Genomic DNA, 14,178 nt, shown 5'->3' with positions numbered 1-14,178 from the left:
TTGAAGTTTATATAAAACTACTTTCTCTTGGGGCTCATTCCACTAGGAACATTTTCTGGAAAGCTTTGTTACATGGTTGGATTGTTTGTCAGCAAGTTCATTTGACCTACTGATTTTGTATTTTACATTGTATCATAGATCAAATTTATTTGTTCAGTGTATGTTCACTTGTTTTTATTGAGTTAAGCCATTTCAATGTTGTTTATTAGAGTGCATCTATCCATGTTGTGATGTAACACTATTGTTTCAGAAAAGGGTGAAGGTTTGGTACCATTAAAACCTTTAAAACCCTGTCTGATGTTCAGTTGTTGTCATTTGTTGATGTGTTTCTTGTTTTTTATAAAGATTTGAGTTTGTTTTCCCTTTCGAATGGTTATACACTAGTTATTTTTGGGGCCCTTTATAGCTTGCTTTTTGATGTGAGCCAAGGCTCTTTGTTGAAGACTGTACTTTGACCTATAATAGTTTACTTTTATAAACTGTAACTTTGATGGAGAGTTGTTTCACTGGCACTCATTCCACATCTTTATATCTTGGATGGAGAGTTGTTTCATTGGCACTCATACCACATCTTTATATATCTATATACCAATTTTTTTACCTAATAATTCATACCAGTTAATTTTTCTTTGCTTATTGTATCATGTAACCAGTAGACTGGTTCCCGATCTTAATATTAAGCGAGAGAGTATGGCTAATAGCTAATACCTGGAATGTAGTACCGGAAACAAGGATATGTAACCAGATGCCTTCCAGGGCGCATAAAATATTAAAATATAAAATAACTGGTAATTTTTTGTAAAAGAATGAAGTATTTTATATAAAAATCATGTATCATGTGTCCTAAAAATTTAAACCAGAGGGATTGTTTTTTTCATTACTAGTAACATAGTTTATCTCATTATACCATCACATTGAAGACGAAACGCATGTCTGGCTTATATACAAAATTTAGTCCTGGTATCTATGATGAGTTTATTTGATACAGCTATTTTTTTCTGGAGTTATTAGACTTTCACTTTTTCACCTATTGTAACATTATAAAATTCCTGTGTTTTCTTCCAAAGTCTTGAAGCTGGAGTTCAAATTCTTAATTCATACATAAAGTTAATGTCAAAAGAAAACCAAACTTATTCTTTTTCAAGAAAATATTGTTCATTAAACTTACAATTGTTTGCAAGACCTGCAAAAATATATCATGAGACTGTAAGAGACATTTTTCACATAATTCATCTAGGTCAATTTTAAGCATCTATGCTTAAGATATCATTTGGTTGTAGAAACATGTATTAAATGGGCTTTAGCTACAAGTTGTAAAAAAATGATTTCTTTGGGTCCAATCATTAATTTAAATGAAATAGAGAAATAAGGATTTGCTTAAAGCAGCCAGTTTGGTTTTATTGTCAAATAAACTAAAATTTCAAGTTTACAATGTTTTCTAATGGTGACAATCTGCTCTATTACCCTCTAAACTATGTGTTTTTATATAATATCTTCATGTATGTTAACATTGGGTTATGACCATCTTCAGGGGTCACCTAGATGGTTAATTAGATGGCTTCTAGATTAAAATACAAGTGAAATGTCTCTTTACACTTATCAAACAAAAAATTGAAGTAACTGTAAATCATAAGGAAATATAACTGTTAAGCTGTACTGTGTTATATAATATAAATTAAAATGATAAAACAATCCTGTTATCTTTTAACAGTTTATTCAACATCCATGTAAAAACATCAAATATGAAAATGAAACATATATGACATATATGCGTATGAAATGAAAAAAAATATGAGTCTCTATCAATTTCATAAATACCGGAATTTTCATGTCTTAGGTTTTGTGATTGTTTCTTTAAAACCTATAACATGTATAAGCAATGTTTTACAATATCTATTAAAAAAATCCAAAGTTATCTCCCCTATTTTAGTATCCTCCACCTTATATTAAGAATAGTAGAACATTATGTATTTCAATGATGTAAAGGTTGATGTGAAAGCTGAAATCATATGTTTGTGTTGAAATTGAATAGTTAGTATAAAAAGAAAATGTAAAACAAATTTTCATTTCAGTTACAAAAGGGGAAATAATTCTACTAAAAATAGAAAATGAAGATACATGTACATTGTATAACAAAAAGGTCAAGAATGGATAACTGCATACCCTTTTAAATAAAAATGCAGAATTTAATTTACTTTCTAAACAATTTTGTCACTTTTATTTTCTGTCTGTTTTGCTTTTTTTTCTTCATCCATAACAATTACAGTACTAACTGTACAATAACAAACAATTTACAAAAACTATGTATCAGATCATCAGTCTGAGTGAGTTTACATTGCACTATATGTACGTTCTCAAGGTCACAAACTAAGCACTGCTTTTTGTTCATTATATCTGCTTAAAATTTCCTAAATAGTTCATCCATCTTGCTGAATGAAAGGATTTGCAATGGCTTCCATGCCGTCTGCTGGACAGATTAAGACTACAGATGTACCTCGACATACCACTAAACCTAGCTGCCTGGTGTCTTCTGTAAGTTTGTATGGATCATCAGGATCTATAACAGAGAAAGGGTTTGAAAGTTGAGTTATCCATTCAAATGCTTAGTAAAAATGAAGATATTGGTTTTATTTAATGGTCTAGGACAGAAGACCTCCCCCTTTATAATTTTATATTATCCTTTCAATTATGAAATATATACAAGGAGTTATCTTTAGCTTTTTTCTTTTCAAAAATTAGAACTTTAGTTACTTTTACTTGTAAGTTGTCTTTTGTAATATCTCAATGTATTTTTGTCTTTCATATTCTATTTTAAATTCTTGTAACTATAATATCTCAATAAGTGTGATTTATCTTCTATCTATAATATCTCAATTAGTATGATTTAGAAACTTACGTCCCTGTAAAAAATTAAGCTTTTAACATTTGTTTTTCTCAAAAAGTGTTTACATCAAGCATACATGTTAATAACAAATAATAATACGTTGCAAAAATTTATAAATAAAATGTATGGAGAATGTGTCTATGGGCCACAGATGCCCCTGGTTGTGAATATACATGTGTCAATGTACTCATTGTAAAAGTAACACCACCCAATGTCAAATGACCTGTGTTTTGTGATAATAAGTATTATGTAGTATAAGTTTTATAACATGAATTATCACATATTTTGTACTGATAGTACGTTTTTGCATGGCCAATAAAAGCCGGAAGTCAAAGTTGGTTATCAGCCCTCGAAATCCATATCAAGCCCCTGAGTTTAACTTCTGGTGACATGTCAATCAAAGACTATTTGTAAATAAGTTGACCACAATGAAAAGTAATTGAGAAAGTTACGAATCTGCTGTAGAAGAAAAAAGTAGAAATCAACAGTGAAAATCACAATAAGTGTTCGTAAAATTTTGACGTCATAAAGAATTTAGAAAATATATGAAGCCACACTGGAATGAGTAGCATTATAAGATTCTTCTTAAGCATTTTTTAACATTTGAATGTAACACTTTAAAGTTGTTTAATATTTGCAATTCTTAGAATTAATATATTTATTGTTAATTATTTCTGAATCTTTTTACAAAACGTTGTTTAGCTATAGCTACTGTGATACAAACTTTTTTTAACTCACAGTCATGACAGTGATACATTTTGAATTTTTTTTCCTTAAATATATTTTTGATTTTTGAAGAAATATCAAACATAATTTGGTGTTAGCTATTTGTTTTCTCTTGTTTAAAAATATGTGATAAATAGATTATTACATGTCAGTTTTCATATGGTCCATGGTATCAGCCCTCTGGCTTGATATGGGAGTCTAGGGCTGATACCAGGGCCATATGGAAAATGCCATGTAATAATCTATAATTAATTTTGGCATTTGTTTGTTTGTATTGACAATAACAATATCTTTACCTCTCAAATACTCTGTACAACCATCTAATACCAAATTTAGCAGTGGATCATAACCTTTTAATACTCCACTTGCTGCAAAAAAAAATGATAAAGGATTAATGTATATCTATATCATGTATATATAAAATTGCTAAAGTTCTCGCTGATATGACAAGCTGGTACATGTACAGACTTTAATTGCATACATTGAAAGTGTGATTCACGTCATTTATAGAACTTTGGTGCTGGTTGCTGTTGGTCTCGACATGTTTTTCATGTACAGTACAAATCAGGGCTTTGGTTTTCTGCTTTGAATTAATTTACATTATAAATCCTATGGCCTTTAAAGCTACTGTGATAATGGATTTGATACATTTAATGGTTAGTACAATTTGTATGTAAAAATGGTAAATATCCCAAACTAAGAATGCTTGATTTGCAAAACTTATTTATATGGATTATGACAAATGATGATGATAATTTTATTAAAAACTTATTCAACTTTAAATTTAGAAGTGAGAAATAATGCAAGTAAAAATTAATACAGGTTTTAATGGTAGTTTTTTGTGAAGAGTTATCTTTCTTTTGCCGACTGATGATGTCTTATAAACTGTTTTTTGTTTGTTTTTATACATGTTATATGAATCATATTAAAAAGTTTAATTTCATATTATTTCTAAACATGACATATTTATTTTTGTCTGTTATGATTAATTTGTTCGTAATTGATATGCCTGCAAGGGCCCTTTGATTAGGAAAATAATCCCAAAACAAACATATTTGATTTGATAATTGATTTGTAGACCAGTAATTGTTCACATATTTGTCCTTTTGATTTTTATAGACAGTAGTCTATTTGGCAACCATACCACATATCCTCATTTTCAACAATTAAAAAATGTAGAAAGTATTAGAGTGGGGTGCTCATTTCGCCACATCTTTTCATGTTTTCTACAGTTTATGTTCAAGTCTAAATGTTTTGAAGTATACTGATATTTCTATATGAAGATAACTTCAAATGCAAAATATTTTTAAGCTTGAAAACGTGTTTGTTTGAATATAATCATCTGAAAAGTTAGGTTAAAGGGTGTTTGAAATTTCCTGATATTTTGTTAATGGGGGACACATATTCACCGTTTTTACACATCTATTTAAAACCAAATAACCGCAGCTTTAAACAACAATGATTAAATCAATTTCATTCTAGATGAATAGCAGACATTTCAAAGGTGTTAAGAACTGAAATTTTGGGCATTCAGTCAAAGAATTACTAAGAAAAACTTCTTTGAATTCGTGTTTTTTCCAGGAAATTGGCCGAAAATCGTTGTCCGTTTTTCGGTCCTTTTCAGTAGGTGCCGCAATTTTGTCTCAGTTTAAAAAAATAATCAGATTTGTTATATAATAACATTTACCAGTATATGTCTTCCATTTCAGCCATCCTTTGGAGTTTTTACACCATCAAATCATAAAATGGCGAAATTGTGTCACCGGCGAATATGGGCGCCCAACTCTAAGTGTTGTTTTCACTTTTCACAATCTGCATTTGTAACATTTTATGTAATAAATAGTATAATACTAAAATAGTTTACAATTTTACCTTCTCTACCTCCACTAAATTTGACTCTGATGGGTTTATCTAAGTACTTAGATAAGTCAAGAATAGTTTCTTTCTTTTTCTTTTCTCTGTCTCTATCTCTATCTGAAAGCTAAAAACAGAATGAAAAAAAATTATCTTAAAATTTTAATGTCTAATGTTCTTCAAATTGATACAATTCAAAAGACATCACTCAAATATTTAGCTATAAATCAAATTAAAAATGGAAAGCTGCATATCTCCTACACCACATTGCAGCCTACAATTCTTGATGTTCGAAAAGGTATAAAGGTGTACAAAGGTGTCAGTATTCACCTCAGAAACTTACAAAACCTTTAAATAGACTGATTAAGAAGGGATATAATTACAATACTGTTGTCAAGTCATTAAAGATTGCATATTTTGGCGTTAATATTGAGTCACTGATAAGGTCTTTGCGTCGGAACTAGACATTTATTCTAAAAACAGTTGTTGGCATGACACGGGTTATGTGCTTCTCATATATGTTATGATGGTATGATACTAAACCCCTAACGGGAAGGATTGTGCCTGATGTTCATATGATGAAATCATAATCTTTCAGTCAGTTTAATTGAAGTCTGGAGCTGGCACGTCAGTTAACTGCTAGTAGTCTGTTGTTATTTATGTATTATTGTCATTTTGTTTATTTTCTTTGGTTACATCTTCTGACATCAGTTTCGGACTTCTCTTGAACTGAATTTTAATGTGCGTATTGTTATGCGTTTATTTTTCTACATTGGTTAGAGGTATAGGGGGAGGGTTGAGATCTGACAAACATGTGTAACCCCGCCGCATTTTTGCGCCTGTCCCAAGTCAGGAGCCTCTGGCCTTTGTTAGTCTTGTATTATTTTTATATTAGTTTCTTGTGTACAATTTGGAAATTAGTATGGCGTTCATTATCACTGAACTAGTATATACATGTATTTGTTTAGGGGCCAGCTGAAGAACACCTCTGGGTGCGGGAATTTCTCGCTACATTGAAGACCTGTTGGTGACCTTCTGCTGTTGTTTTTTATTTGGTCGGGTTGTTGTCTCTTTGACACATTCCCCATTTCCATTCTCAATTTTATAATCAAAAGTAGGATGATGACACGAACGTTCACCCTACAAGCTGATCGGCACAAATTCAGCAGATATGAAATTGCTCCAACTTGTCAAATGTGCAATCAAGAACCAGAAGACCTTACTCATATGCTTACTACCTGCTCAGCATTAAGTGAAACAAGGAAAGAAACTTTCAACCCAATTAAAACCTATGTAACGAAATTTATTGGAGAAAAGAAGTGGAAAGACACATTCTTTGATAGACATAAAATTACAGTCCTTATAATTGACTGTACAAACTTCTCATATATATTTAGTGAAAGTAAGCTCAATATAGAGGAACTAGAAATGCTCACAAGAGATATGTGCTACAAGATGCATAACTCGAGGCTAACTGATAAGTGTGTAATGCCACTAATGGCTGTTGACAATTAGCACTCAATTTTAAAAACTTTTTATTTAGATTTTATAGCAAGTGTACATATTCTTGGAGTGTGTATATAGTTAGACTTTTAACCATATTACCCTCAAAAGAGGGGTGTTCCTAACAGAGGAAGCTTATACGAAGAAAAGAAAAGAAGAAGTCTAATGAGTAAAAAATGATTGTTACCAACACTGTTTTTTGTACGAAATTCAGCCTGCATACTGATTTATGTCTCATTTAGTTTTTGTCGTGTAAATTCATAAAACAGTCATTACCTGCTGCTGTGGTTTCTGTGACATTTTCAAAACGTGCAAATTTCGTTGCCGGCAAAAATAAAACCGGAAATGATTAAAGGGAGGTAAACGAAACATTAATAAATCTGAAAACCACAAAACAATATGATATAAAAATAAACCGAATGGGCATTATAAAGTAAAGTAATCTTTATTTCGGCGTTTTACGTTTCCGCAAATTGGCATTACTTTTCCGCGAAAAAAAGATGACGTTTCCGGAAAAAAAAGTTTACGTTTCCGCAAAAAATATCTTTCTTTTCCGGAAAAAAAGTAACTATTCCGGAAAAAATAAATTATTACTTTTCCGCAAATAATTAAGGAATACCTATTGATCGAAAGCAAAGCTATAATAAAAAATAAATATGTATTAAGTTAAAGGTCATTATAACATGTAAGTAAAATACATCATTAAAATGTATGAAAACGTATGTTCAAAAAGTTCTTGATATGAGGTCATAAGTCAGTTCTGGCAGAATATTTGTAGCCAACTTTTGTATTTTGTTCAGGAAGGAAGGCCATCTTCACCTTTTCATATTTCCGAACGGGTGCTTTTACAGTTAGAGTTCTCATCTTTATGTAAGATGTTGTCTTCAGTTTCAATAACACATCGACAAAGACAAATATGGTAGGATGGCTAGCGTAAAACTGCTCGTTCAGGTAGGCACGAAAAGACTCGACACCATTCGTTGTTCTCTTTTCCTCGGGGTCAGGGGTGATGCCCAATGGTTGGTGGAAATCTCAATTGCCATTTATATAAAATTCCAATATATAATCGGCAGACCTCATGCATTTATCGTCAGATTGAGCATCGGCAATTAATTTAACAAAGCAGTCTTAAATCATGTCAGTTGGCAAGTAAGCCAAACCAAAGATTTCTCAATGAAGTTTAACTCATCCATACCCGAGTCAGTAGTTATATCTAGTAAATTGTAGCTATACTGAGATCAGAACATTTTCTTTATTAGAAAGAAAAAATAAATAATTTATCATACATGTACATTCAAATGTTTTTAATTTACCAGGTAAATTTGCGGAAAAGTAATAAATACAAATTGCGGAAACGTATATTTCAAATTTGCGGAAACGTAGTATTGGGACTTTGAAAAATTAGCGGGAAAGCAATACGCCCCTTTATTTAAAGTCGGGTTGCATATAGAAGAGACATATATATGTCTCTGCATATACATATGAAATGAAAAAGTTAAAATATTGTGCTGACTGAAATGTTTTTACAAACACCAATGGGTTAGATTCAGTGGACAGGTCAACTGAAGCACTTGTTACACTATACACTAAGTTTGATGTTATAGTTGATAATTTAGCTTGCAAAAATCTGATAAAAAAAAATTGAAAAATATTTTGTAAGTCATACGACACTATTTGCGTAGGGACTACTTTCGTGACCTCAATCAGTAAAACCATTTGAAACTTTTTGACAATTCATATTGATAACGACCCATGAAAAATGTCTGGATCCTCTTCTTTAGAGAAGAATGTGCTTATTTTTTCTTCTTCATGTTTGGAGTTTTTGTGCACGATAAAATCTTATTAATACTTTTTTTTGTGTTTTCGTTCATTTACCATGCGCTTTTATGGATTGTAGTATAGAATTAATTATGTGACATAATTGTTCATCATAGGAGCGGATAAAATGGAAGTTGCAATGTATCATGAGTGAGGCTGAGCCTTCTCGGTGAATTCACCAGCATCAAAATTCTCTGTTTCACCATAAAACTTTAAAGGCAGTGGCTATTTTAGCGGCTCTGATTAAAATATCTCAATTCAAGTCGTCAAAATAGCCTATTAATTTCTATAGAAATGGTTATTTGACCGGCATCAGCAATATAGTGAATTTATGACTGTTGATGAAAAATCTGAGAAAATATGTTATTTTGCTGCCACTAGGTAAAAGGAAACCAAGTTAAAAACTATTATAAATACACATATGCAATTTAAATGACTAGCCGGTATTATTTCAAAAGAAACTTTAATTTCAATGTTCTTTATTTTAAAGTCCTTTAAAGCTATGTGATAATAGATAGTTGTATATTGTATGATGTTTTATCAAATTTATGATGGCATGCAACGAGTTTTTTTACTTTTATTTTTCTTTAAAATACACAGTTAAACAACAAATGGATGCTCGGCTTGATTTTGTTTTCTTTTTCTGCAGTGTTATACATTCTTAATAGCAGAGACATATAATATGATATTGTATTATATATGTCTCTGTTAATAGGTATTAATACTTTAACTGATAAATGTTTTTTACGATTATATGTTTCTCATATGATGTAACTTTAGCTGTAAACTTATTTAACTACTGGTACATCAGTAATTATTTTATTCTTTTATGTTGACAGTGCACATTTTCAAACGTATAAATATTTAATTTTACTCTTTACAATGAACCTACTAATTTAAAAAAATCACTATATTGCTGGTGCCGGCTATTTAGCCAGTTCTGTAGAAATAGGCTATTTTGCCAGTTTTGATTAATAGCCGGAAAATTTTGCTATTTTGCCGAAAATAGCCACTGTCAACGTCATTGCGTTCAAAGTGTAGGACTTCCCCAAAACCAATCCTAAACCATCCCTTTGAGATATTGAAACTTGTGGTACAATTTACAGAGATATTCAGACACTGTTCCATCAGTTATTGTCTGGAAACTAGAACAACGCTTATTTTGGCCCTATTGGGACCATGACCCCAAAATCAATCCCAACCTACATTTCGTGGTTTCAAACCTTGTGTATAAATGTCATAGATTTCTATTTACTTATACTGAAGTTACTGTCCGGAAACCAAATGTCTTTAGACGACTTTTTCATCCAGGTGCACCAATGTAAGCTTTCTCGAGATTTTTGAAAGGATTCGTAATGATCAGTCGTAATTATTTCCAAAATTAAGGTTCTTTATGTCTTCGTCTTTTGACTATGGTGTTGTTCAATCTGTTTGTATTGCCTTCTTGGTATTTTCTCTCATTTGTTTACCAACTCAGTCTATTATCGTGTTTATTTCAGTTGTTTTACTAACCTTTGTCATGATTGCAAAACCTATGCTTTTTAATTCTAATATGTGTAAATTCTTATAATATCTTAGTGTGATGTTTGTTTATGTGAATATCATGTTGTCCATCAAGATCAGCTTAGTGGTATTCAGTATGTGGTATATAAAAATTTGTAAGGGTTCCGCGGAACCCAGTGTCTCGCCTACTTTTGCTGTAAATCGCAGGCTCAACAAAAAATGAGGAAAAAAATCAATAAAAAAATTCCTCTTGATACTATCTTTTGATTGTAAGAAGCTTCTGTCCAAGTTTGGTAAAAATCTAGGATAGTTAATGAATCTAATTAATGTTTTGAAAACTTAAACTGCCGACTGTATGTAATGTTTACTGGAAGAAAATCTAAGTCCATTTAAAAGTAAAATACAGAAAAAATGGTGTTATCTTTTTACAATATTTACTTCTGGATACTATCTTATGGTCATAAATAAGCTTCTGTCCAAGTTTGGTACAAACCCAGGATAGTTTAAGAAAGTAATTAAAATTTTAAAAACTTTAACCACAGAGTGAATGTAATGTTTCCCCGCAGAAAAACTAAGTCCATTTAAAAGTAAAATACGGAAAAAATGGATTTATTTAAAAAAAAATTTTATTTTTGGATACTATCTTATGATCATAAACAAGCTTCTGTCAAAATTTGGTTCAAACCAAGGATAGTTTATGAAAGTTATTAAAATTCTAAAAACTTTAACCACAGAGTGAATATAATGTTTCCCCGCAGAAAAAACTAAGTCCATTTATAAGTAAAATACAGAAAAAATGGAATTTTATTTTTACAAAATTTACTTCTTGATACTATCTTATGATCATAAACAAGCTTCTGTCCAAGTTTGGTAGAAATCCAGTATAGTTTAAGAAAGTTATTAAAATTTCAAAAACTTTAACCACAGAGTGAATATTTGTGGACGCCGCCGACGACGACGCCGACGGAAAGTAGGATCGCTTAGTCTCGCTTTTTCGACTAAAGTCGAAGGCTCGACAATAAAGCAGGCAACAACAAAGCTATAAGATAGAGTAAACAATGTTTGAGTTTAATTTTGTCGATACTTCACTTCTACATGACAATCAAAACAAAATTAATCCAAAGAATCTGATCAAATAAACTGATAACAAATAAAATGAAGATTAAAAAAACAGTGAATCCAATAAAAGATAAGGCAACATTCGCAGAATTTAACTGATCATATCGATGGTCTGTGTATACTATGCAACAAGGCTACAGGTTAGTCCCAGGATATATTACTCATATGTCTTGGATTTTTATTGTCTAAGGCGTACTTCTGTAGATATGAACATGATAGTCTCATCGTGGCTCCTTCCGACACAAAGTAATCAAAAGCAGTCTGCAAAATAAACAAATAAACCTTTTTAAAGTTGATATTTCAATTTGTATGTTGTAAGAATTATTAAATATTCTTTTAATTTTTGTCAATAAAATCAAATTCTTGATACTTTGAAGATTTTGTTTAAAACACAAGCTTCCTATTTCCCACTATAAACACAATATCCTAAGCATTCGTAAACTGCCATGATGCATTTTTTAAAATAAATAGTCATGGTGGACAGATTTTTTCCATACCTAATATTTGTTAAAGGGCCAGCTAGAGGACGCCTCCGGGTGCGGGGGTTTCTCTCGGCATTTAAGACCTATAGGCGACCTTCTGCTGTTGTCTGTTCTATGATCGGGTTGTTGTCTCTTTGACACATTCCCTATTTCCATTCTCAATTTTACTTTTACACTAATCACGTTATAATATTAATTGTTGTTCAATATTCATACCAATCTTTCTTTTTTAGTTGAAAAATAACATCCGGTAATGTGTATGAAGAAAATTCCATAAAATAGAATTACAGATTAGACCCTACTAATAAATTGACACAATTTTTACACTGTTTTGTGTACTTCGTCTATTCCGAGATTACTCTGACGTCCAACGGCCCCCAGCTTGTCTGGCAAAACAGCCGTTGGACGTCAGAGTAATCTCGGACCAACTTCGTCCTGTTCGTGCTTTAATCTTTACTTTCATCAAAAATAAATGATGCTGAATATTTCGTCTAGTAAAAATAACATTTCAGAATAATTCAACAAAAAAGATCTATAACACATGTACACCGACGAGAATTTCAAATTGAGACGCGTGAATCATTGACCGTGTTGACTACTTTGTTTCTGGTACTCAGCGGCAATGAGTCCATGTGACCATAATCACCCTCTTTGTATTTCTATATTTCATTCCCACATTAACAATCTAAAATACCTCGGCTAATACTTTTGCTACACCATGACCTCTAAATTCTTCCGGTACAAAGGTATGCTGAAGATCGGCAAATTTCGGGCGCTCCCATTCATATGTCAATATTGCTTTCTTGTTGCTTTTATTTTTTTCATCTAAAATACATAAAAAAAAAAAAATAATGGCTTCAGTTTGTGCGGCTTGTGTTCACTTCTGAAAGTCTATTGGAAAGCATTCCGTTCCTAGAATTGAAAGGATCATATCATAAGCATGATAAGGAAAATGTTTACTAAGTTTCAAATAGATTGGTCTTCAGCTTCATCTAAATCTACCTCGAACCAAAAATTGAACCAAAAACTTTAAGCTGAAGCAGGACAGATGGACAGACAGACGAACGAACAAACGAAAGGATGCACAGACCGAAACTAGGTACATACAAAGTTTTTTTTTTTTTTAAATTGCATGACCTTGTTTTGCTGATATTTTTTCTTCTTTTTACAAACAGCTAGTCTTTTTCTTATTTATTTTTTGTTCAAAACATAGAAAAGGGTAAAAAAATCATTTAAGGACAATTCCTCCGATCAACAGTTAAGCATTTTCCCAAAATTTGACCTATCCGTAGATATCATTGTCTTGCTGGCCACTTCTTCCCAAGGGCGACTGCAGTTTCTCTCCATTTTTTCCTGCCCATGGCTGTCAATAATCATTTATAGTTTTAAAAATATTAGGCAAAAAATGCCAAAAAAAATAATGATAAAAATTGTCATTAAAGAGCAATAACTTAAATAAGGAGTAGAGATTTTGGTCTATACATATTTGTAGATCGTGTCTCGCTTATAATTATTTCATAATTTTAATTTTCATCTATCTATTATACTTTTTCAGATAATAGCCAAATCTCAAAATAATGGGTAAAAATCTTCATTCAAGGGCAATAACTCCTGAAAGGAGTTGTTATATAAAATTGAGAATGGAAATGGGGAATGTGTCAAAGAGACAACAACCCGACCAAATAAAAAACAACAGCAGAAGGTCACCAACAGGTCTTCAATGTAGCAATAAATTCCCGCACCCGGAGGCGTCCTTCAGCTGGCCCCTAAACAAATATATACTAATCCTGTACTTGTAGTTCAGTTTCAACCGAGATAAAAATGAACGCACCTGTATTCATTCGGATATAGAATTCCTTGTCATCTTTGTCATGACCAATAATTAAAGGCGTTTCAGATTTGGACTTGACTTCTTCTTTATTCTCGTTTAACTTTTTGCTGTAACTTCTCGTAATCACTCTATGCGTATCGTTTCCCAGGTTATTGTTTATCTTTTCCATGTTGACAAAATTTGATGAATGTCCTTTTTGTATTGACTGAATATGATTACGAGGAATTAACGTCAGTTGAATACATTTCCTGATAGCGTGAATGGATTTCATTTAATTTCTTCACTATTGACCTAAGAACAACACCACACCATTAGCTTTAATACATAAATATAAATGTGATAAGATAACAGAATGGTTCTGATAGAACCGGAAGTTCTTCGTTTTTAAGAAATAGTACTTTACAGCAAAAAAAATATAGCTGAAAACCTAACATAAATATTAAAAAAATAGATAAAGC

The 14,178-nt window shown here is 31.5% G+C and overlaps 2 protein-coding genes across 2 annotated transcripts; both read right to left on the bottom strand.

Annotated features, from left to right (window-relative positions):
• Positions 1-1,697: 1,697 nt before the first annotated feature.
• LOC134715950 (U6 snRNA-associated Sm-like protein LSm7) lies at positions 1,698-7,326 on the bottom strand. Its single transcript, XM_063578527.1, has 4 exons — positions 7,244-7,326; positions 5,483-5,591; positions 3,907-3,978; positions 1,698-2,557 (listed from the first exon to the last, which is right to left on the bottom strand). Exons 1-4 carry the CDS (start codon positions 7,265-7,267, stop codon positions 2,418-2,420), a joined length of 345 nt encoding a protein of 114 aa, XP_063434597.1. The 5' UTR covers positions 7,268-7,326; the 3' UTR covers positions 1,698-2,417.
• Positions 7,327-11,330: 4,004 nt separating this feature from the next.
• On the bottom strand, positions 11,331-14,118 carry LOC134715949 (protein NATD1-like). Its single transcript, XM_063578526.1, has 3 exons — positions 13,721-14,118; positions 12,584-12,714; positions 11,331-11,668 (listed from the first exon to the last, which is right to left on the bottom strand). Exons 1-3 carry the CDS (start codon positions 13,989-13,991, stop codon positions 11,549-11,551), a joined length of 522 nt encoding a protein of 173 aa, XP_063434596.1. The 5' UTR covers positions 13,992-14,118; the 3' UTR covers positions 11,331-11,548.
• Positions 14,119-14,178: the final 60 nt, after the last annotated feature.

The sequence above is a fragment of the Mytilus trossulus genome, chromosome 4 (genome assembly GCF_036588685.1).
Source record: "Mytilus trossulus isolate FHL-02 chromosome 4, PNRI_Mtr1.1.1.hap1, whole genome shotgun sequence".
NCBI lineage: Eukaryota > Metazoa > Mollusca > Bivalvia > Mytilida > Mytilidae > Mytilus > Mytilus trossulus.
Note: the sequence above shows the minus strand (reverse complement) of the source record. Positions and strands in the feature narration are given on the sequence as shown.

Excerpts from the sequence above, each read along its gene's own strand:
- LOC134715950 (XM_063578527.1), bottom strand. The coding sequence starts at position 7,267 with ATGTCACAGAAACCACAGCAGCAG. Across the intron at positions 3,979-5,482 it reads ATTTAGTGGAGGTAGAGAAG|CAAGTGGAGTATTAAAAGGT; the intron begins GTAAAATTGTAA and ends TTTTTTTTGCAG. Across the intron at positions 2,558-3,906 it reads TTGTACAGAGTATTTGAGAG|ATCCTGATGATCCATACAAA; the intron begins GTAAAGATATTG and ends TCTCTGTTATAG.
- LOC134715949 (XM_063578526.1), bottom strand. The coding sequence starts at position 13,991 with ATGAAATCCATTCACGCTATCAGGAAATGTATTCAACTGACGTTAATT. Across the intron at positions 12,715-13,720 it reads CTATATCCGAATGAATACAG|ATGAAAAAAATAAAAGCAAC; the intron begins GTGCGTTCATTT and ends TATGTATTTTAG. Across the intron at positions 11,669-12,583 it reads TAGCAAAAGTATTAGCCGAG|ACTGCTTTTGATTACTTTGT; the intron begins GTATTTTAGATT and ends TTTATTTTGCAG.